Source organism: Anomaloglossus baeobatrachus, chromosome 4, assembly GCF_048569485.1.
Source record: "Anomaloglossus baeobatrachus isolate aAnoBae1 chromosome 4, aAnoBae1.hap1, whole genome shotgun sequence".
NCBI lineage: Eukaryota > Metazoa > Chordata > Amphibia > Anura > Aromobatidae > Anomaloglossus > Anomaloglossus baeobatrachus.
In genome coordinates this window covers 456,200,979-456,226,383 of record NC_134356.1, presented here as the reverse complement: position 1 = coordinate 456,226,383, position 25,405 = coordinate 456,200,979, and the positions used below count along the sequence as shown (strand labels likewise).

Below are 25,405 nucleotides of genomic sequence, written 5' to 3'. Positions count from 1 at the left end.
CTTGGTTTCTTTGAACGGCGAGTTGCAGATTTTTTGGGAACCATTTTGGGTAACATAACATTTTTTGATCACTTTTTAATCGAGATTTTTCAGATGCATAATGAACAAAAACCAGCAATTCATTTACTGTTTGTTTTTGTTTTTTTTTTTGCACAGTTCACTGTGCGGTAAACTTGGGAAGATTCTTCAAGTCAATACAATTACAGAGATACCATATTTATATATTATTAATCTTTGCTAGATTTACACACTAAATACAATATTTTACAAAATTAATTTTGTTTTTGCATCACCATAGTCTGAGAGCTGTAACTACTTTTTATCCAAGTAAGGTCTAAGACACACGGCATGAAAATTGGTGCGAGTGGAGTGCGATAAAAAAAAAAAAAAAAAAAAAAAAAAAAAAAAAAAAAACCCACATTCCACTCGGACCAATATTAGCCTATGTGTAAGCGCACATGGGCAATTATTTTCTCAGCCCTAATCAGACCGAGAAAAGAATCTCAGCATGCTGCGGGTGCAATGCGATCATAGTTTCTCTCGCACCCATTCAAGTCTATGGGGTGAGAGAAAAATCGCATTGCACTCGCAGTACACCGGTGTACCGCGAGTGGAGTGCGAGAATGGCAATAGCCGGCTACAGATGAGAGGGAGATAAATCCCTCCCCTCCCCAGTACTTGCCCGCCCCTCCTCAATGCCGGCCCGACCCCCGCAGCTGAGGTCCGCTCGCACGATCGGACCTCAGTCGCAAGGACACTCGGCTCTGCTGTACTCTCAGTGTGAGCAGAGTGTCATGCGAGGGGATTGCAGTAATCCCCGTGGGGCCCCGGCCTTAGCCATACTAGTGCTTTTTTGCAGGACAGTGATTATTTCTATCATTTTTTTTTCTCACTTTTTATTGAATTTTTTGTGTGTTGATATGATCAAAAAAAAAAAGTGTCTTTTTGGTGTTTTAATTTTTTTATGGTATGCGCCATACAGAATAAATAATTGACAGTTTCATAAATCTGGTCGACCGGATATGGAGATACCAATAATGTGTACGTTTCTTTGCTTATTTTTGTTTTAACACAAAAACTGACTTTTCGTGGCGAAACAGCGTTTTGTGATGTGTACGTTTGTGTTTTTATTTTTTACATATTATTTCACTTTGTATCACTGTGGTATGCCATTTTACAAGCGCGGCTGCACACTATCATGACAGAAGCTGGTTGGCTGCATGTATTTCTATGCAGCTGAGACACTCCTGTCCGGAGAGCAGCAGGCCATGCCGTGTGATGCCGATGCGAGACTTGCGTGAGTCAGTCCCAAGTGTGACTCCGGCCTAAAATGAAGAAAAGGAGACAAGGCAGGAGGAGGAATCATTACAGAGGACCCGACCTACAAAGTCCCACCCCAATGCTCAAGCCACTACACAAATGACATAATTCCTGAAGGCTTAAACAAGGATTATTCTGCAATCAAGCATCTGATTTCTTATCTAAAAATGTATCATTTTAATCAGCCTCCTAGCACCATTATGGCACTGACTCTAGTTTATAGGGCAAAAAACTGGTGGTTGATTCCATTAAAAAGAAAAGAAAAGAAAAAAAAAAAACATTCAAAATCACATCAGGAATTGCTTAAAAAAAACCCCACAAAATTAAACGTCCTCAAAAGCAACATTTTCTGAAGTGCCTTCCACTTGAAAACTTCGCTTCATATGGAGTTTGTCTAGTCTGCGCTTACTGGGAGGACAATTTACTCATGCTGTAAATAGTCACAGTTGTGCAATAACTGAAAATGGGGCTGACTATTTTGCTAAAGAAACGCCTCCGATTTTAGCACTATTCTATTATACAATCTAAATTCCAGATATACTAAACCATATTGAAGAGCAGTTTACATGCCCCACCCTCCAATGTCTCAGCCCCCGAGACCATGAACCATTCACACATCCAACCCCTGAGTGATCAATGACGGGCACGGGAGATCAGTTTGAACGCTTTCTTTATTTTCTTATAGAATCACATACTTTGTTCTGCACAACTCTTCTCACCAAACATCAATAATTTAAGAGAAACTACACAGAAAATGACAAAATACCAGAGTATCATCGGATCTGGACAGTACAGATCAAGGATCCCTTGAACGGAAATATACATGGCGCTTTTATTACCTGTGTTCAAAAGATGCGGAGCGTTTATTCTGTGTCACGTGTACATTCCCCATATATAGATACTAGGGCAGAGATGAGAACAGTGGTAAACTTTAGATTGGGCATGTTCTGTAAATGCGGTAACTCAAGACTATTCTCAGATCTTACACATTTATATCAAAGGGGATAATAGGAAATCCAACCATAAGGGCTGGAAATGATGAGGATGTAACACCGTTATATACACTCAGCCTCGCTTCTGCCTCTGTGCATAGCAAATCAGGCCTGTAACAAAGTTATCATGTTCTCTTAGTGAGGAGCGAGCATGCTCAGGTGCTCCGTATGCTTAAACAGTTGTATCCTCAGATGGGCACAACTCGAGTATCTGAGTATAATAGAAGTTAATGGGGGTAACTTGAGCATTCTTCCCAAAGATCTTCCAGAAAAATGCTCAAGTCCCAAAGTGACATCCATTATACTTGAGTCAAAACTTCCAAACACCAACTGCTCGTTATGAATACTGAGCACCCAAGCATGGCAGTGGTTGCTCATCATTACTTATGACTACAGATGAGCGAACCCATGGAAGTTTGGTTCGGCAAGTGTAGATGAACCGACCCTCCATGAGTTTGGACTTGACCCGGACTCCAATGGAAGTCACTAATTGGGTAATTTAGGTCTCCACCAAGCAGAACATTTCCATGGACGGGTGGGTTTTTTTCTTTTTTGCAACACACTATCTGATCATGCTGCTACTCCCCAGTGCGAGCCGATCAAACACTGCAAGCAGCTCGTACTGGGTTGAGCACAGAGTGTACCAGAGCTCAGCGCTGATCGTGCGAGTGGTTTCCATACATAAAGCACCAAACCTGAACTCTGTTTTTTGTTTTTGTAAAGTCTGTGTGTGGGGCAGAAAACCAAACATCAGATTCGCTCATCTCTCCTTATGACACCCTTTAGATTCTGCTGTTGGTGTCGGCTCAGAATTGGAACTAGGTGTATACAACAGTATAATCCCAGAAAACATCTCTATGCAATGTTAAAAATGCATTATGAGATCTGCAATAAATACCGCTGCAGATCTTGTTGAAGATTTGCTTCACATTTCTCCCTTGCCATCGCAGTCATATGCGCAGCATAGTTTTTTTCTGTAGTGAGTCAATGAGATTGTGGAATCTCACCCATAAAATTAGTGCTGAAATATGGTAGGAAAATCTATTGCGACTATGCAGTGTGGGAACATAGCTTTAGAACATTTTAGCTCGGCCAAACTCAAATCCGTTATTAGTAATCAATCCCTTTAATGGCTATCACATAATCCTGGTGGAGCTGGAAGGAACAGCAGGATTTGTGATTAAAAAACAAACAAAAACACTGAATAAGAAAGCGGAAGCATCGCCGACACCGGCTGTGCAGTCTGATCAGAAAGTGCTCGGTCCAGTAAAGTGTTCATCTGGTATATAACACATACAGAAACCTGCATTACATTACAGCCATATTGCAAGTACATGAAAGGAGTGGTTGTCATTTTATATTAGAGAGCGATAACATACACAAGGTAAGTGGCCCATCAGATGCTACGATATAGCACGCCTTCCAGGTAAACGCTATATCCATCAAATAGGTCGAGAAGCAGAGCAGGTTTAACCAATTGTGTGTACATTTTGATATAGCAAAATTAGTAAAATAAAAAAAAAAAATGTAACAGCTCAAGATATTAAGACTATGTTTTGTTCATCCTGGTCACCAAAACCAGTTTTAAAGTGTAAACAAACTCGGCGGATATTGCCAAATCATATCACCGGGAAGTCAATCGGTACACATTGAGGATTTTGTCATTATGCCAGAATTCTGTCCTTAATTGTTAGCTCCCCATTTATCATGTGACACCATTCAAGTTACCCGAAACCTCAGGCAGCAGGAATCAGATCCTGGATGTATGACTGCCGCCAGGTCTTTCTCTGAAAATGTTCCAGTATTTCAGAGAAAACAGTTTGAGAAGCCGGATGGTGACTAAATGGGGAGACCTAATTAGTCCAGCTTCTCCCTACCCCGCTCCAGTTGATCGACAGGTCTCTGGCTATGTAACCACATAGGAGACACCTGACAATAAAATAGAGTGGGGAAAGCCAGGCTAGTCACGTCTGTCCATATGGTCCCCAGCTGGCTTTTCAATGTTTCCTATGAGTTACATAATAAAATATACCTCCTTGGAATCACACGGCCAGGCTCTAATTCATGCTGCCTGTGGTTAGGGCAGCATGAATCTAATCACAGATTCCCTTTAACACCGGAACTACTGAGGTAGTCATTTTGACTACTTTGCACCATGTATTTCTATATAGGTGTCACGAGTCCAGTAGTTCTAGTGTTAAAGGTGTATTCCCATCTCCAAGATCCTATCCAAACATGTATTAGAAATGTAGTACAACTCTTCTCATATAGCCATGTCTCTTACCTCATGTGCATGGCACTGCAGCTTAGGGATCCATAGTTATGACCATGAGCAACTTACTGTCACTATATGAGTGGTCATAACAGTGGCTACCTAAGCTGCAATGCCCTGCACAAGAGGTAAGTGACATAGCTAATCAGGAGAACATTTCTAATTGCAGATATTTGCTAATATTATTACACTACTACATATTGGTATAGGATCTTGGAGATGGGAATACCCCTTTAAGTGTATTTCAATACATACCATTGGTAAAATACACTGTCTTTACATAAATGGTCCCACATATGTTATGTAAATGTCTCATACACTAATATGTCACAGTTCCTGGAGTGGCAATTCATTTCTTATAGGGTAAAATGAATATGTAAACACAAAAGGCCCCTTTTTTTTTTGGAAAAGATGAAAGGGTGGAAGCCAAGCATGCACCCGGCCCTTAACAAATATGGCTCACAGTACCCTAAGGTGGAACTCTCACCATTCCTTTTGAAAAGTATATTTTGGAGCAGTTTTATTTATAACTGTATTCCTCTAGAAAACGTATGAATAAAGTAACTGGGCGATACCATTCTCCTTGTCACAGGGGTGTGTCACTACCGTTAGATACCGGCAGCACTGACTGGAGAGAGTCCTGTGCAGCGACGCACCGCCAACTGGTAACACCCAGCTGACAATTTATACATAGGTTTTCAGAAGGAATACAGGAGGAATGGCACAATGCAGAGTCCCAAGAAAAGATGCGGCACAATTTTTTATTAACGCAGACATGTCAGGAGGAATGGCAGGTCCTCCTCACTGCACTATTAGTAATTCAGAATGACAAGGTTTCAACCATTAGTAAGAACGGGTCAAAGTGTGCAGAGTTTTCCTCCTCTGTCTGGACATAGGTTATATTATTCCGATTGTTCCAGTTTTTGCCATAGAAGAGCACAGCATACAGTGTGATGAAGGTCCTGTCTGTGCTTTTATGTATCCTGTAACCTAGTGTACTACTGGAGTGTACTATACCATAGTGCATTAGTGTTATGGAGTTACTTTGTAAATGTATAGCGCTGGAATTCCATAAAAACATATAATTACAGTTATTACACAGCACTATTCAATAGTCAACAACACATCAAATGCTCCTGCAGAAACAGGACAGGGTTTGGCCAACGACCAATGCAATATGATCAGCAGACCGGGTTATAGAATCCCGTATGCTTTATGCATCGTAGGGGTATACGAGGTATGGAAAACCAAAACTAACATGGCAGCCAATAGGGAAGGCTACTGCAGTCCCACATTAGAGAGTGTACAAGGTACTAACCATGTGCAGCACCAGTAGTAGGTTGCGTTTACCTACAGTTCCTGACCGAGATACTGACTGCTTGATGCTACATATGGATGTCATTATTGTCATTGGCTACCTGTCATTCTCGTCTATACACAGGTTCACAACTTATTATACAAATGCCTTTTGTTTTCTCTTTTTTTTTTTTTTTTAATTGTCTATATAGCATCCAATTTATAGCTCCAAACATACTACTGTTGGGCTACGTATATGGAACTCGCATAAACAAATTGCCCCCGCTTACTAGGGGTTGGATTCTCTCTGGGACACAACATACACACCACAATCAATTATGCACCATATCAAAGGGAAGTAGGTAAAATGAGATACAACTGATCTACTAGAGGACAACAGGAATGAGAGGTCCTTGTGACCCTAAGGAATGTATTCTTGCAGTCCTGAGAAAACCCTCACATTTGATTAGAATAACCATAATTTGGTGTGGCGGAGTATTGAGGTTCTTGTTGTGTCATGGCACCCTGTGCAGCCCCAAAAGCTGCGTCTTGAGCAGCTTGCTGGACATGAGGATTCTTCCAAGCACCTGTGGTCCACTCCTCTTGAGCCTTACTGAGGCTGCCCCCAGCACCACGATAAAACTTGTGTACCTATGTAAATGGAAGGAAAAAACATTATTATTCACAATATCTTTTACCGGTTATCTTATTTATGCTACAAAAAAACAAAACAAAAACAACTACTTTAGGAGGAAACCAATCCAAGGTTATCTCATAAGTAGTGATGGGCGAAGAGTAACTGTTCGTGTTCGGATTATTCGTAATGAATCCCAAAGTACTAATCCGGTATTCATCACGCATAATGAACCTAATGCAAGTCGGTGGGGAACCGGAGCATTTTTCATGCCATAACGGATACTGGAATAGTACTCGGTATTCGGTAAGTATTATCAGTTACTATTCACCCATCATTATTTGTAAGTCATTGCCATAGGACAGCAGCTAAACAATGGACGCCATCTGTAAACAGCGCACGTTATCTGGCTGTGTGAGAGGCCATGCGTAATGTCTTGCAGACAATACAAATGTTTGTTGCAGAGAAAGCTGGTGGGGAGCCAAGAGCTTTTAGCACGGCATTTAATGTGGCCAGCTTTCTACAAGTGCTCTCTATTGTGCGACTATTTATGAGAAGCATTTAATAATCAATGTTATAAACAGGAGTGGAAGAAGTGTACTGTGACAGTCATAGTAAAGCATATTCGAAAACGAGAGCATGAAAAAAAGCCGCCACAAAAGTGCATTTATCTAGGATAAATGTCAATGATCCGTCCGAAAAGTGGACCAAAAGTATAAAAGAAAAAAAAAAAAAAAAAAAAAAAAGAAGATTGTCTGTAGTAGGTTTCATAGCTTCTTTGACCCAAACCAAAATTGGAATTTCCCATGTATCAGGCCACATGCAGCCTCTAGAAGTAGTGTTGAGCGGACCCGGATCTGAAAAATCCGGATCCGCACGGTTCGAGGTTCCGATCAGAGTCCGACCAGTACCCGGGATCCGGGGTGCACGCTCTGGATCTTTACTCTCACTCTCACTCCCCGGATCAGACTCCCCATTGATTTACATAGTCGCGGATTCCGGATCGGATCCGGACTTCGGCGTCAACCCGATCCGGATCAGTCGGACCTGGATTATAGCTGATCCGCTCAACTCTATCTAGAAGCTGTCTATCAGAAGTTGCTCCACGCTTTATGATATATACAGGGTGAACCAAAAGTAGGTGGACAGAACTGGATTCATTAGGATTTTGAGATACTTAACAGTTCTGACTGTTTAATGGAAAAAAAAAAAAAAAAAGGCCAAAATACAAGAACTTGAAATAACACCCCAAACAGAGTCACCAGGCTGGTTTAGTTTTTGCTTTAATGTTAAATGCATATTCTCACTATACCAGTAAAGACAATCATGTCTGTTAATACAATGTTATATAAATGTATTGGATTTTCTCTAATTTCATGCAGCATTATCTCACTACATTGCATCCGCCTGTCTGGGTCATCCTCCAATAAGCCATGAATTAACACAAACCCTAGTCCACCCTGTATTTTAGACACTATACTTCTTCCATCAATAGAACGCGCTCAATCAGAAAAGGATTATATCCTAGACATTCATAAGATTCATAAGACGTGCCAGTTTAATCACAGTGCTTCATGCTGATTGATAAATTGATCTAATTTTAAGAATTTTAGTCTTAAGCGGGCTTTACACGCTACAATATATCTAACGATGTGTTGGTGGGGTCACGTCGTAAGTGACGCACATCCGGCATAGTTAGTGACGTAGTTGCGTGTGACAGCTACGTGCGATTGCGATTGAACGTAAAACCGTTCATCGCATACACGTCGTTCATTTGCTAAAAATTGCACGTCAGGTTGTTCAATGTTCCCGAGGCAGAACACATCGCAGTGTGTGACACCCCTGGAACGATTAACAGATCTTACCTGCGTTCCGTCAGCAATGCGGAAGGAATGAGGTGGGCGGGATGTTTACATCCCGCTCATCTCCACCCCTCCGCTTCTATTGGCCGGCTGCCGTGCGACGTTGCTGTGATGTCGCACGTCCCTCCCACTCCAGGAAGTGGATGTTCGCCGCCCACATCGAGGTCGTATGGTAGGTAAGTACGTGTGACGGCAAATAGTTGTTTGTGCGACACGGTCAACAAATTGAAAGTGCCGCACATACGATGGAGGCGTGTCACATCACATACGATATCGTATGCTTAATTGTAAGGTGTAAAGCAGGCTTAAGTCTGCACAAAGAAATAGGCCTCATTCACACGTCCATGTTTAACCCCTTCCCGCTGTGGTCATTTTCCGTTTTTATCTCCTTCTTCCAAGAGCCATAACCTTTTTTGGTTTTCATCAATGAAGACTTGTTTTTTTTTTTGCTGAATGAGTTGTACTTTTGAAAGACACTATTCATTCTGCCCCATATTGTACTGGAAAACAGGAAAAAAAAATCCCAAAGTTTTATTTTTTTTTTTTAAGTTTACCATATGGTAAAACTGACCTGGCAATATAATTTCACAGGTCAGAACGAGTTTGTAGATACCAAACATGTAGTTTTTGGGTTTTTTAGGTGGTGGAAAAAAAAAAAGTGACATTGTTCTAAACAAATTTCCCTTTTGGCATATTTTCTAAGACCCGTAAGGCTTTATTTTTTCAGGATCTGGGGCTGTGTGAGGATTCATTATTTGCATATATGTGATGTTTTGATCTCCTCCTATTGCATGTTATTGCAATGTTGTGGTAACTAAAAAAAAAACCCCTCAATTCTGGTGTTTTGATTTTTTTCACATTACAACACCCTTTACCAATTGGATTAATTTAGATTTTGATAGATTGGACCTTTCTGAGCTCGGCAATAGCAAATGTGTATTTTTTAATGGTTTTATTTTCAACGGGGCAAAAGGGGTGATACGAACTTTTATGTTTTGGTTTTCTTCATATTTTTTAAAAACCTTCCTCCCCACTTTTTATGTTTTTTTACTAGTCCCATTGAAGCTGTGATCAGGAGATTGCTTGTCCTGTACAGGGCGGTGCATGATAGTACATAGCAGGGGCACATATACAAGATTATCTCAGCACAGGAACATTTTTTCTTAACATATCCAATCGTGGAAATTATTATTATTCCAAGTTTTAGTAATTAAAATTAGCTTTGTTCATAGTACAGCCCCTTTAAGTGGGAACAAGGGCAAAATGAGCAATTTTAAGTACACAGTATTATATAATAGGATGACTGCAATGTATTAAGATTATAAAAACTTTGATGGAAGAGCTTCTTTAATTTCTTCATCCTAAATGTCAGACAGATATAGGTGACTGCTGTCAACATCCGACCCAATCTCTTATTCTGCGGTTGTGTACGCTCAGTTGACCGCTGTAGGGGGGAGCCTGGGGAGATCTTATTGTAGCCTAGCGCCATTTGCCAGGCTACAAATTCCCTCCATCACCGCAGTGTACTGTGATCAGAGTGGAGCAGATAAATCATTGCCAGCTGCAGTGCTCTGATCATGGTAAGTGCAGCTAGGTGGCGACAGGAGGTCGGGGCAGTGGTGGCGACGTCAGCAGTGAGAACAGATTGCTGGATGAAGTCACCCGAGCAGCTATGGAACCTGCTGTCACCACACACGGCCAATTACTGTGATCACAATGATGTAGGCAGCCATGATATGCCTGCTCCACTCATTACTGTAAATTCTTGTGAGCGGTGACCAAGGCCGGCTATCTTCTCCCCCCTGCCCCCCTAATGTTTCCATCCATCTAATTAGATTCTTCAACTTCTCTATTTTTTAATGTTCCTGGGAAAGCTGTGTGGCAAGGAACAAAGACAACTAACAGCAGCTAAAAAACCTATTATAGTAGATAGAAGGGGCTGTAGTTTTTGTGCCTCATCCCCATCCCCCCACCCCCCCAATATCAGCCCTGGTCACCGCACAATACATTCCAATAGTCACCATCTACATTCTTGTTTTTTCTCCTTCCCTTTACTTGAATGCAACTGCTATTTTGGAATATTGTATGTCATGTTCATTCAGTATTCACCAATTCAGACTGAGATTAAAGGCTGCTTTACACAGGACGACCGATTGTGCAATTTCACAATCGATCGTACCCGCCCCCGTCTTTTTGCGTCACGGGCAAATCGCTGCCCGTGTCGCACAAAGTCGGTAACCCCCGTCACACGTACTTACCTTCTGGACGACCTCGCTGTGGGCGGCGAACGTCCACTTCCTGGAGTGGGATGGACGTTCGGCGTCACAGCGACGTCACTTGGCCGCCGGCCAATGGAAGCGGAGGGGCGGAGATGAACCTCCTTCCTTCACATAGCCAGCGGTGGCCGTGTGACGCAGGTGAGCTGCTGTTCATCGTTCCCGGGGTGTCACATGGAGCGACGTGTGCTACCCCGAAAACTATGAACAACTAAATTAAACGATATTATGGAACCTAGCGAGCAGTACACAACTCACGATTTGTGAGCGATACTGCGTCGCTAGGAGGTGTCACACAGGCCGGCATCGCCAGCGATGCCGGATGTGCGTCACAAAAACCGTGACCCCGACGATCTATCGCACGATAGATTGTCTGGTGTAAAGCAGCCTTAAGACATGTCGGCAATTTTTCTAGTTTGTATTATGGAGTCATGCCCTTCGTCTGCGCACTCCTCCCAGTTACTTCAAGTGTTTTTAATTTTATTTTTGCAGATTCTATTCTAGCCCATATAATAGTTCAGTTTGGACAAGAGAGGCATAGCATTTAGAGTAGGACGCAGATGAGAGTTACACCTTGACATTGGTATCTGGGCACAAGTAAATTTGGCCACCTTTATTTGCTAAGCAACTCATATTTTTCAAAAAATGTTTTTCATGTTTTCTTAGCAGTAACACGTATTCACATTCCAATATTCACCATCTACATTCTTGTTTTTCTCCTTCCCTTTACTTGAGTGCAACTGCTATTTTTGAATATTGTATGTCCTGTTCAGTATGCACCCGTTCAGACTGAGATTAGGAAGTGACGGCAACTTTTTTCTAGACCGCACAATACATAAGCATAATTGGCATCTCCGAATCCATGAAAGTCTGGTCTATCAAAATAACTAACCAACCACTATGGGAAACGCCATAAGCAGAAAAAAAAAAAAAAAAAAACAGTCAAAATCCAAGAATTGCAGCTTTTCGGTCACCTCATCTCCCAAAAAAGGCAATAAAAAGTCATCAAAACATTGTATAAATTGATATGAAACAACAGCTCACCACACAAAACAAGGCCTAACACATATCAATCAACAGAAAAATAGAACCCTTATGCGTCTCTAAAGATGGTCAGACTATTTTTTTTATTAATTTTTTTAAACTTTTGATTATTTTTTTCAACATTACATTAATAAAAGAAAATCTAACACTTGATATCACTGTAACCTTATTGACCTAGAGAATTAGGTTACCAGGTCAGGCTTACCAGAATAGCTAGAATTGGCGCTTGGTGACACTGTCCACATGTCAGTGTCACATTACGGTCACTAACAAAATAGCTCCGCACTGATCAGAACTACAGCCCTCCTTTCCTTTAGCAAATACCCATAAAGGGAAGAGTGACATCTGATACATGAGAGCAGATACTATGGACATTTACTGCAGTAATAATGCAAACCACCAGTGCACTAGGCTTCATGTCGAAAGTGAGCAGCTGCTCCCCCTAGTGTTTAAGAGCGGAAAAAAAACCCCAAAACTTAATTCATTTTTCATATTTTATACCATAAAAAAATAAAATGTTACGTTTTATTGCTTTGAAATATTTTTAAACACTTTTCCTTTTAAGGCGTCATGAGAAAAAAATAAAAAAAAAAAATCAGTGGCATATCCTGAATGCAGTGTACTAGATCCCCTAATAGGAAGGTTGAATAAATCTGTAGGGTTCATCATACCTTAGTCAATGCCACAAAAGATAAGACAGCCACAGCTGTGAACATAATGGTTGGTATTAGCATCACCACAGCAGATCCCACGTTTGTGCCGAAAAAGCTAATGGAAGCGATCCAGCCACTGGAAAGAAAAAAAAAAAAACAAAAAAAAAAAACAGGACAAAAAAAATAATAATTAAAATACTAAACAATAAAAAAATAAATAATAATAATAATAATTTATAATAATAATTATTATTATTATTATTATTATTATTATTATTATTATTATTTGTTCCTCCAATTACTCTACAATCTAATACAACACTCCAGAAACATGCAAAATATAGGAGAGCATCAGGTAGCCTGATCCATGTGTTTCCTGGATTATCAGTAAAGCCGGCCACATTTAGAACATAACACCTCTTAAAAAGATGACAGCCTGTTGTATCTTCATCTCCATAGCAGACCTGCGAGGCTGAAAAGAAATCAAGCACCGTCTGGTCCTGCAGTCATACTTTATACTTATATACATTTGTTAAGCAGAGTAAGGATAGCAAAAAGCAGAGTAATGATAAAAATATAGCGTGATTACAGGATCTGACTACACGGGGGATTGTTTGTAGTCTGTTACCATAGTCTGCATTGGAGATCACAAGAAAAAAAAAAAAAGCAGGATATTTTTATTCAAGGCAATTTGCAAAGTGATATTAGAATAACTGCTACTGTCTTCCTGAAATCTGTCAATTAATTGACACAGCTTAGCGCCAGTAGTGTAGTGGTGATCACAACGCACCGCTCTCTGGTCAGACTCATCTCGCAGATCATTGTTTAAAGGGACTCTGTCAGTACAGGATGACTGTTGAAACCAAGTACAGGCGCTCGTGCATCATGGCGGGGCTAATCATTTATATACATACTAGAAGGTGGCCCGATTCTACGCATCGGGTATTCAAGAATTTACGTATTGTGTAGTTCATGTATGATTTTTGTTTATATATATATATATATATATATATATATATATATATATATATATATATATATATATATATATATATATATATATATATATATATATATATATATATATATATATATATAATATATATATATAAACAAAAATCATACATGAACTACACAATACGTAAATTCTTGAATACCCGATGCGTAGAATCGGGCCACCTTCTAGTATGTATATAAATGATTAGCCCCGCCATGATGCACGAGCGCCTGTACTTGGTTTCAACAGTCATCCTGTACTGACAGAGTCCCTTTAAACAATGATCTGCGAGATGAGTCTGACCAGAGAGCGGTGCGTTGTGATATATATAGATACCACATGCCTCTGGCCATGTGATCCTCCGTCAGGTCCTGGAAGGTCACAACAGCACAGTATCGAGGCCGAGAAGCAAGCGATATCGCCGGATGCTGTGAGTGTGTGGATGTGATGTGAGGTGTATGTTTGTGTGTGTGAGGTGTGTGTGAGGTGTGTGTGAGGTGTGTGTGAGAGTGAGTGTGATCTGATGTGTGTGTATGTTTGTGTGTGTGCTGTTAAGTGTGTGCGTGTGGATCTTCCGCCGCAGCAGGACCTTGATGCGCTTGTAACCATGCGAGCATGGTTACCAACGTATCCACACCACTCCCGTGCGAGCGGGGGCCGGGGGGGGTACAGTACTCACCTCCGTGACAGCCGTGTCAGTTCGGGGAATGCGCGGGTGGGGGGGGGGGGGAGGGGGAGGAGAAGGGGGAGGGGAGGGGGGGGGGTTGAGTACAGTACTCACCTCCGTGACAGCCGTGTCAGTTCGGGGAATGCGCGGGGGGAGGGAGGGGGCGGGGCCAGAGCTAGCGTGCATTGCGTGAGGGGGGCGGGGCGTGGCGTGGCCGAATTGCCAATGCCTGCAGGGTGCCGGGGCGGGAGGCCAATCTGTGGGGGGGCGGAGCCTGGGCGAGCGGCTGGCCAATCCGTGTGGGGGGGCGGGGCCATGGCGAGCCCAGCGGCCAATCAGCTTTGTGTCACCGTAAGGACACAATTTTGGAGCATGACAGACAGACAGATAGACACAGACAGACAGACAGACAGACAGACAGACAGAATAAGGCAATTATATATATAGATTCCCACCTGCTGAGTTTCCCTCTATTTCTGCCCTTCTCTGGCTCTATAAAGCCAAAGCTGTCACTGAAAGAAGAGGAAGGGGGTGTAGATAGATAGAAACCCAGCAGGTGGGTGGTGCACTTATAAGTTTGGCGCCGCCATGATGCACGAGCGCCTCTACTTGGTTTGAACAGTCATCCTGTGCAGACAGAGTCCCTTGAAGTGGAGAATAAAATAATGCATAAAAAACCTATATGGGATAAGTAACGCAAAAAAGATTACAAGTACATGAAATAATTTATACATATAATTTTTTGTTGAAAGTGTAATACATTTCTTGCCATTTAGATCACATTTAACCAAACTCCTCTACATGTTGCAGATCTTATCTGCACATAAAATGACCTGCAGTGCAGATTTCCAAATCCGCAGACTATCAATTCTTTTGCAGAATTCCTTGTGGCCTTCATCCTTGCAACGCACGGGGTAAAGTTTTGGGCATCAATATTTGCTGCAATATTACAACGATATTTACTATCAAACCCACAGCCGCAGTTAAGGGTATAAAAGCTTTGGTGGGAGAGCAGCAGCTCTGATTTGCTTCTGTTTGAGGGAAGGCTGCCTAACAGCGTCTGCCGGGTAAGCTGGTTGGTCCATACACTGACGTCAGACGTATTAGTACGTCCAATGTCAGTAAAGGGTTAAAATTTATTACGGAATCTTTCTGCACATAATCATATATCGGGCTACTCAGAGCCACTCACTCTATAACAAGCTGCAGGTGGATTCGACAGCATTTCAATTTTGATGGGTGCTTCAAATGGAGCCTAATTATTTTTCTGTAACATTTGACGACCGGTGTAGGCTTCAAGTAGACACGACACTCAGGAGATGTGACTGCAAATAAGGCTGGGGCCACACGGGGACTACTGCGATCCACTTGCATGACACTCTGCTTGTGCTGGCAGTACAGCAGAGCAGAGTGTCATGCTTGTGTCCTTGCAACTGAGGTCCGTTCGTGCGAGCAGACCTCAGCTGCGAGGGGTGGGCCGGCAGTCAGGAGGGGAGGGAGGGATTTCTCTCCCTCTCTCCTGCGTAGCCGGCTATTGCCATTCTCGCACTGCACTCGTGGTATACCGGTGTACCGCGAGTGCAGTGCGATTTTTCTCTCGCCCCATTCACTTGAATGGGTGCGAGCGAAAGAGTCTCGCATTACAATCGTAGCATGCTGCGATTGTTTTCTCGGTCCCATTAGGGCTGAGAAAATAATCGCTCATGTGAGCTGACACACAGGCTAGAATTGGTCCGAGGGGAATGCGATGTTTTATCGCACTCCACTCGCACTATTTTTCTCGCCGTGTGGCTTAGGCCTAAAAGTAGATAAATAATATAGGTACCCAACCCTACTATCATTACAAAGTTAGGCAACGTTTGGCTGTATTGCGTCCCTTCGGGCAACAAACAGGTGCAGAGAAGTAAAACCCAATAATATTAATGATTTCTGCTTCCTAAGCCTGAAGAAGGGCCTTAATGCACTCAAAACATTGATTGCCTTTGTCTGTTAGGGGTACTTTGCACGTTACGACATCGCTACTGCGATATCGTCGGGGTCAAATCGAAAGTGCCGCACATCCGGCGCCAGTAACGTCGCAACGTGTAAAGTCTAGATGCGCCGATAAACGATCGCAAAAGCGTTGAAAAATCGGTGATCTGTGTAGCGTCGGTCATTTTCATAATGTCGCACCAATAGGAGATACGATGTTGTTCCTCGTTCCTGCGGCAGCACACATCGCTGTGTGTGAAGCCGCAGGAGCGAGGAACATCTCCTTACCTGCGGCTCACGCCGGCTATGCGGAAAGAAGGAGGTGGGTGGGATGTTTACGTCCCGCTCATCTCCACCCCTCCGCTTCTATTGGCCACCTGCCGTGTGACGTTGCTGTGACGCCGCACGACCCGCCCCCTTAGGAAGGAGGCGGGTCGCCGGCCAGAGCGACGTCGCAGGGCAGGTAAGTGCGTGTGAAGCTGCCGTAGCGATAATGTTCACTACGGCAGCTATCACAAGATATCGCATGTGCGACGGGGGCGGGTACTATCGCGCACGGAATCGCTAGCCGATACTAGCAATGTCGCAACGTGCAAAGTACCCCTTAGTATGACGTTGTAAAGAATGTACCCATACCTGCATACTTCAGAATTCTCTTTATTTTGCAACTAAATTGTGAGAACCCATTATACAATATTTACACGAGGCCAGGACCAGTAGATCAAAAAAGAGCTGCGTCCACTGAGATATAGGTCCTCCGATTCATTGTGCATTTTTTTTTCTTTCAAGTTACTTTCCTTTTTTTCCTTGCAGTATTAATTGCCTTTATTGGCGCCAAATTAATCAAAATGGTGCATGGGATTAATAAATTTGCCGCAAAGTAAAAAATTGGGTTTTATTCCGATCCTTAACTGTTCTAGCGACTTATTGCCAAAAGTGATGAATCCAACAAAAACATCTGTAATCAGTGGACTCTGTCCACAAAGAAGAGAACAAAAACAAATAGATAACAAGGTATAACCAGCCCTGTAAGGCACAATCCTTGACTACGAAACCTACTACCTCTGATAGACGAGGGGGGAGTGAAAAAATATAAAGTTAAAAATCCCTGTGTGCTTCAGAACAGACAGGATTTTTAATAAGAAACACGCTGCAAAGTTGCACATTTTTACACACTTTGAAATGGAACCTGTCACCAGGATTTTCCCTTATAAGCTGTGGCCACCACCAGTGAGCTCTTATACTGTATCACATATATACTAGAATACTGTTTATAAGAGCCCACGCCGCTCTGTATAACGTAAAAAAGAAGGGAATTTTGTTTACTTACCGTAAATTCCTTTTCTTCTAGCTCCTATTGGGAGACCCAGACAATTGACAATTCGGTGTATAGCTTCTGCCTCCGGAGGCCACACAAAGTATTACACTTTAAAAAGTGTAACCTCTCCCCTCTGCTATACACCCTCTCGTGCATCACGGGCTCATCAGTTTTGGTGCCAAAGCAGGAAGGAGGAAACTTATAAATTGGTCTAAGGTAAATTCAATCCGAAGGATGTTCGGAGAACTGAAACCATGAACTAAAAGAACAATTCAACATGAACAACATGTGTACACAAAAGAACAACAGCCCGAAGGGAACATTGGCGGGTGCTGGGTCTCCCAATAGGAGCTAGAAGAAAAGGAATTTACGGTAAGTAAACAAAATTCCCTTCTTCTTTGTCGCTCCATTGGGAGACCCAGACAATTGGGATGTCCAAAAGCAATCCCTGGGTGGGTAAAAATACCTCGAGAAAAAGAGCCGAAAAAAACGGCCCCCTCTTACAGGTGGGCAACTGCCGCCTGAAGGAGTCGCCTACCTAGGCTGGCATCTGCCGAATCATCGGCATGCACCTGATAGTGTTTCGTGAAAGTGTGCAGACTCGACCAGGTAGCCGCCTGACACACCTGCCGAGCCGTAGCCTGGTGTACACAATGCCCAGGACACCGACGGCTCTGGTAGAATGGGCCTTCAGCCCTGCAGGAATCAGAAGCCTAAAAGAACGGTAGGCTTCAAGAATCGGTTCCTTGATCCACCGAGCCAAGGTTGACTTGAAAACCTGAAAACCCTTACTCTGGCCCGTGATCAGGACAAGAGCGCATCAGACCGGCGCAGGGGCGCCGTGCGAGAAATGTAGAGCCGGAGTGCTCTCACCAGATCTAATAAATGCAAATCCTTTTCACATTGGTGAACTGGATGCGGACCCAAAGAGGGTAAGACGATATCCTGATTGAGATGAAACGGGGATACCTTAGGGAGAAAGTCCGGGACCGGACGTAGAACCACCCTATCCTGGTGAAACACCAGGAAGGGGGCTTTGCATGACAGCGCTGCTAGCTGAGACACTCTTCAGAGTGATGTGACTGCCACTAGGAAGGCCACCCTTTGCGAAAGGCGAGATAGAGAGATCCCGCATCGGCTCGAAAAGTGGCTTCTGAAGAGTCGTCAGCACCCTGTTAAGATCCGAGGGTGTTAACGGACGCTTGTAAGGTGGGACCGGAAAGCGCCGATACTTGTCCCTTGAGAGAGCCGAGAGACAAGCCCTTGTCCATTCCGGATTGAAGGAAAGAAAGAAAAGTGGGCAAGGCAAACGGCCAGGGAGTAAAACCCTGATCAGAGCACCAGGATAAGAAGATCCTCTAAGTCCTGTGATAGATCTTGGCGGACGTTGGTTTCCTGGCCTGTCTCATGGTGGCAATGACATCTGGAGATATCCCTGATTACGCTAGGAGCCAGGACTCAATGGCCACACAGTCAGGTTTAGAGCCGCAGAATTCAGAAGGAAATATGGCCCTTGAGGCAGCAAGTCTGGTCGGTCTGGGAGTGTCCACGGTTGACTCACCGTGAGGTGCCACAGATCCGGGTACCACGATCACCTCGGCCAGTCTGGAGCGACGAGGATGGCGCGGCGACAGTCGGACCTGATCTTGCGTAACACTCTGGGCAGTAGTGCCAGAGGAGGAAATACATAAGGCAGTCGAAACTGCGACCAGTCGTGAACTAGCGCGTCTGCCGCCAGAGCTCTGTGATCCTTGGACCGAGCCATGAATGCCGGGACTTTGTTGTTGTGCCGAGACGCCATTAGATCGACGTCCGGCGTTCCCCAGCGGCAACAGATCTCTAGAAACACGTCCGGGTGAAGAGACCATTCCCCTGCGTCCATGCCCTGGCGACTGAGAAAATCTGCTTCCCAGTTTTCTACGCCCGGGATGTGAACTGCGGAGATGGTGGAGGCTGTGGCTTCCGCCCACAGCCGAATCCGCCGAACTGCTCGGAAGGCTTGACGACAGCGTGTGCCGCCCTGGTGGTTGATGTACGCAACCGCCGTGGCGTTGTCCGACTGAATTCGGATCTGCCTGCCCTCCAGCCACCGCTGGAACACCTTTAGGGCTAGATCCACTGCCCTTATCTCCAGAACATTGATCTGAAGGGAGGACTCTGTCGGAGTCCAGGTTCCCTGAGCCGAGTGGTGGAAGAAGACCGCTCCCCACCCTGACAGACTCGCGTCCGTCGTGACCACAGCCCCGGCTGGGGGCCGGAAGGATTTTTCCTTCGCCCAGGAAGTGGAAAAAAGACACCACTGAAGAGAGGTTTTGCTGCAAGGGAAAGAGAGACGTTCTTGTCTAGGGACGTCGACCTCCTGTCCCATTTGCGGTGTCCGATAGAATCGGACGCAGACGAAACTGCGCAAGGGAACTGCCTCCCTTGCTGCCACCATCTTCCTTAGAAAGTGCATGAGGCGCCTCAAGGGGTGACTGGGCCCGAAGGAGAGATTGCACCCCTGTCTGTAGTGAACGCTGACTATGTAGCGGAAGCGTCACTATCGTTGAGAGAGTATGAAACTCCATCCCGAGGCAAGTCAGTGATTGGGTCGGTGTCAGTTTTGACCTTGGAAATTTGATGATCCACCCGAACCCCTGGAGAGTCTCCAGAGCAATGGTCAGGTTGTGTTGACATGCCACCCAGGAGGGTGTCTTGACTAGAAGATCGTCTAGGTAAGTGATCACCGAGCGGCCCTGAGAGTGTAGGACCGCCACCACTGCTGCCATGACCTTGGTGAAGACCCGTGGGGCTGTCGCCAGGCCGAATGGCAGTGCCACGAACTGAAGGTGTTTGTCCCTGATGGCGAAACGCAGAAAGCGTTGAAGCTCGGGTGCGATCGGCACATGGAGATAAGCATCCTTGATGTCAATTGATCTTAGGAAGTCTCCTTGTGACATCGAGGCTTCAGAGTGTTCACCGCCTGAAAAAGTGCATCTGCTCGCTCGGGGGGCGGAGATGTTTTGAAGAAACGAGTCGGAGGACGAGAGCAGAGCTCTATCCTGTAACCGTGAGACAGAATGTCTCTCACCCATCGGTCTTGGACATGTGGCCACCAGGCGTCGCAAAAGCGGGAGAGCCTGCCACCGACCGAGGACGCGGTCTTGGTGAGGCCGAAGTCATGAGGAAGCTGCCTTGTGACTTAGACCGCCATGCAGAAGAGTTCCTCTAGCCCTCCTCTGACCTTTTGGACGTGGAGGAACGGAACTTTGCTGAGGACCGAAATGACCGAAACCTTTGGACTGGGGCAAGGACGAGACCTTTCCCTTGGACTGTCTAGTAACTTCATCCAATTGCTCGCCAAACAAACGGTCGCCAGAAAATGGCAAACCGGTTAAGAACTTCTTGGAAGCAGAGCCTGCCTTCCATTCGCGTAGCCACATGGCCCTGCAGACTGCCACCGAATTGGTGGATGCTACCGCTGTACGGCTCGCAGAGTCCAGGAACTGCGTTCATGGTGTAGAACGAAAAAACCTACGCCTGAGAAGAGAAGGACACAACCTGCGGGGCAGAGGTATGTGCAACCGCAATAATCTCAGCCAGAGAAGCTGAGATAGCTTGGAGTGCCCTCACGGCTGCGAAGGCTGAAGCAAAAGATGCGACTATGGCTTCATAGATGGATTTCATCATAAGCTTTATTTGCCTGTCAGTGGCATTCGTGAGCGATGGACATCTGCCACTAATACTACGGATCTATCCGCCAGCCTAGAGACTGGAGGATCCACCCTGTGACACTGAGCCCAACCCTTAACAACATCAGGGGGGAAAAGGGTAACGTGTGTCAATAAGGCGCTTAGTAAGCGCTTGTCCGTAAAGTTCTGTGCTTCTGGACGGCCCCTCTGGAGTTAGAGTGATCGAAAACACGCACTCCTGAAAAAGTCGGGGAAGGTTCCCAGCGGGCCCGCTTAGCCTATCAGAGGCCCCGGTCCGTGACGGAGTTCTCACCGTGGGATCTCGGTGTTACCCCAGGAGCCCCTTGTTGTACCGACCCAGAGGGACCCTGGAGCGATGAACTCACAGCTCCCTGGCCCTGTGTTATCGGTCTGGACTGCAAGGCTTCCAGTATCTTAGCAGACCCTCTGTCCATAGACTGAGTCCTGGAATGTGAAAGCTACTCAGAGATTTGCTGATTCCAACATGCAAACTCTGTCCCTGTCATCTGTGCAGTGGAAACCGGCGGAACCACCTGGCCGAGGGTCCCACCAGTGCCGGAGGCTCCGGCTGAGTGAGTGCCCTCGGGGCCAAGCATTGTACACAATGAGGGTATGTGGAACCTGCCTGTAATATAGCCGCACAAGAGGTACAGGTTGTAAAATAAGCCAGTGCCTTGGCACCCTTACTCTTTAAGAGCAGACAATAGCATGTCGTCCGCAGAGTAATCAGTGAGGGTATACAGCCAAAAGCAAATAATGCTGCCGAACAGTGAGATCATATACCATATAAATAAACATATATATATACACTGCGGCACCAAGGGGGGTCAGCACCTGAAAACTGGTGCCCCACAGTGCTCAGTGAGGGGGAAGGAGGATACCAACGTATGCTCCAGCCCTCCCTGCCGACGTCCAGTCGGCCGTCCCGTCGTTACCCCTGACTGGCAGGCCCGAGAACGGGAGAATATGGTACTAGGCCGCAAGAGCCGGGGACTAAATTTAAAAACGCGGCCGGCAAACATGGCGCGGTCGGCGCGGTAGTCCCAGTCTCACAAACCACTCAGCAACCGCTGCGGCATTTGTAACACAGATGCTGCATGCACCGTCCCTCAGGGGACACAGAGTACCTTATGATGCAGGGCTCTGTCCCTGATGATGTCCAGTCTCCTGTCCGTCAGAATCCCCCAGGGGCTGCGGATGGAGCCCGGTCCCAGGCATGGCGACCGGTTAGGATCCCCCTCTCCCAGAGCAGTGTCTGTCCATAGACTGAGCGCAGATTCTGAGATCCTCCACCGGCAGAATTATAACAATGGCTGCCGGCGTTCCGAGGGGAGGAGAGAGCCGTGGGCGGAACCGCAAAAGTGCGGGAACCTGGTGGCCCATAGTGATCAGTGAGGGGGGCGGAGGACAGCGAAGTGTGCTCCAGCCCTCACTGTCGGCATCATACCGACCGTCCCGCCTTTCTCCCTGACTGGCAGGCTCAGGGGCGGGAGTTTAACACACTAGGCCGCAAAAGCCGGGGACTAAAGTAAAAACCGCGGCCGGCAAACAGGCACGGTCGGCGTGGTAGTCCCAGACAAAAAATCCACACCGCAGTCGCAGCTGCGTCTGAGGCCAAGGTGCTTCATGCACCGTCCCAACGGGGACACAGAGTACCTGTAGATGCAGGGCCATGTCTCTAACGATACTCCGTCTCCTGTCCGGCAGATTCCCCCAGGGGCTGCGGAGGGAGCCCGGTCCCAGTGGCTGGATGACCGGTTAGGATCCCACTTCCCCAGAGCCCCTAAGGGATGGGGAAGGAAAACGGCATGTGGCTCCAGCCTGTGTACCCGCAATGGGTACCTCAACCTTAACAGCACCGCCGACTCAGTGGGGTGAGAAGGGAGCATGCCGGGGGCCCTGTCAGGGGCCCTCTTTTCTTCCATCCGATATAATCAGCAGCTGCTGCTGACTAAAATGTGGAGCATTGTGTGCATGTGTGCCTCCTTCAACACAAAGCATAAAACTGATGAGCCCGTGATGCACGGGAGGGTGTATAGCAGAGGGGAGGGGTTACACTTTTTAAAGTGTAATACTTTGTGTGGCCTCCGGAGGCAGAAGCTATACACCCAATTGTCAATTGTCTGGGTCTCCCAATGGAGCGACAAAGAAACCCACCTTTATTTTACCCACCTAGGGGGGGGGGGGGTCCGGTCCAACGGGTGTCGCTGCTCTCAGGTCCGGCGCCTCCTCCATCCTGTGCAATAGCCGTCCTTCTGAGGCCCATGTACATGCCACGTCCTATATCATCCACACAGAGGCCTCTATTGCTGAGGGCAGATCAAAAAGTACTGTAGTGCACATGCACGGGCGGTCTTTCCTTCCACCTGAGCACTACAGTACTTTACTCTGCCCTCAGCAGCGCAGATGAAAGTGTGCATGCGAAGAAGCGCAATGGCGGCCTCTGTGTAGATGACATAGTACACGTCATCCACACAGGGGGTGAGGACGTCAACTGCACAAGATGGAGGAGGCACCGGAGCAGCGACGCCCATTAGACCTGACCACCCCCTAGGTGAGTATAATAAAAGTAATTTATACATTATACAGAGCGGCCTGGGCTCTTATATACAACATTCCAGACTATTGTATATAAGAGATCACTGGTGGTGGCTATAGCTCATAAGGGAAAAACCTGGTGACAAATTCTCTTGAAATTGTATCTATTTATAATGATAAGAAAAACCCTTTAATAATAATACATGACCAGGATTTAAGTATAGAAAACTTTAAAAGGTGTTGACCAATAAACGGCAAATATCACCTATCCACAGGCTATATGATAAAGGGTTGATCGCTAGGAGTTCAAATACTACAATCCCCAGTGGTCTCAAATTCAGTTTGTATCTAGACTATTAGTGAGCATGTGCAAACACTGCTCCATTAAACTATTTATGAGCCTTATAAGTAGATAATGGATCAGTGATCACGAGTGACCACTAACGCTGCATTCACAAAGGAATCCCCATTCTTGTGACTGATGTGTGCTCCAGTTGTCTGACCCACTGTGATCATACATTCATCACAAGTCTGTGGATAGATGATAAAGGTTTATGGACATCCCCTCTAAAAACCAATACAGCAGCTACACTGAAGCACCAAGGTCCTGTGAAGCCTAGTCACCCACCACTGTGCGGTGAAGATTGCTGATACTAATAGGCAAGCATCAGCTGTCTACCACAATGAGAAGCACAAGTATAATTACAGTTATAATGTTCAGAAAAGTGGGAGGGAGGGGGAATATTTCTACCAGAGCTTGTCATACTGCATGTTGTCTATGATAGGCAAAATAACATGCCATCTATCTCGTATTCTCTAAAAGAACACCTTGCGTTTCTAGATCTTAATGCAGATAAAAGTGTGAGGACTTACCAGACTCCCCAACCAGGAATACCAACAGCTTGTATTATGCTGATGACCAACTGAGCCATAAAGGTGAAGAAGAACGTCATGAAGTTAAAGGAGCTGTCTGTCCTATATAAAGAGTAATGTAAACGTGTCAATGTTTGACTGTGCTCAAGTTTTAAAGCAGGTGCGGAGAAAATGCTGAAAAGTAAGAATGCCTTACAAAAATAGAAGTGTTAATAGTTTATCTTTATCATCTAATAAAAATTGCAAGTGAATGAACAAGAGAAATCTAACTCCAAGCAATATTTGGTGTGACCACACTTTGCCTTTAAAGCATCATCATTTTGTCTAGGTACACTTACACAGTTTTTGATAGAACTCAACAGGGAGGTTGTTCCAAATATCTTTGAGAACTAAGGACAGATCCTCTGTGGATTTATGCTTCTGAAATCAGTCTCTTCATCCAACCCCTGATGGACTCGATTACATTGAGATCAGGGCTCTGTTTGGTGACCTATCACTTCCAGGACCTTCTCTTGTTCTTCATTCTAAATAGAGTTCTTAAAAAGGTCAGTAGGTTTTTAGACCCTAAACCAACGACATTATGTAAAGCATCTGATATGTTGATCTTGTCTATACCTTTGTATTTAAGTCTCTTTCTTCATTTTCAATAAATCTATGCAAACCACTGATCGGTCAACTTTCTTTGGCCTGCTGCTCGCCAGAGATCTCACAGAGGTGCAGTAATTCCCAGGGGCAACAAGGTCCAGATGACATTGAATGAACCGTACTATTGATCGGTGCATGTGTCAACTCCGGAGTGAAGGCTCCTGTGTGCAATCTCAGTCAGGGTAGCAGGTATCTGATGATCAATCATCTGTTTGGTCTCTTTGGCAACTCATACACTGGACTACAATCCTCCCAAATCCTTGACTTTGTGCATGTGTACCTAAAAATATTGATGCCATATTGAAAGCAAAGGGTGGTACTAGAGATGGGCAAATTTAATCAAGTGGAATTGATT

At 45.1% G+C, this 25,405-nt stretch overlaps 1 protein-coding gene across 2 annotated transcripts in view; it reads right to left on the bottom strand.

Annotated features, from left to right (window-relative positions):
* Nucleotides 1–1,973: 1,973 nt before the first annotated feature.
* Nucleotides 1,974–25,405, bottom strand: part of SCAMP5 (secretory carrier membrane protein 5) — an 85,098-nt gene continuing 61,666 nt past the window's right edge. For both annotated transcript variants that reach the window (XM_075345653.1, XM_075345652.1), the window contains exons 5-7: nt 24,406–24,507; nt 12,368–12,485; nt 1,974–6,531 (exon numbers count right to left, since the gene is read on the bottom strand). In XM_075345653.1, coding sequence (XP_075201768.1) covers nt 6,337–6,531; nt 12,368–12,485; nt 24,406–24,507 — 415 coding nt within the window. In that variant the 3' untranslated portion in view covers nt 1,974–6,336. The remainder of the gene's footprint in view (nt 6,532–12,367; nt 12,486–24,405; nt 24,508–25,405) is intronic.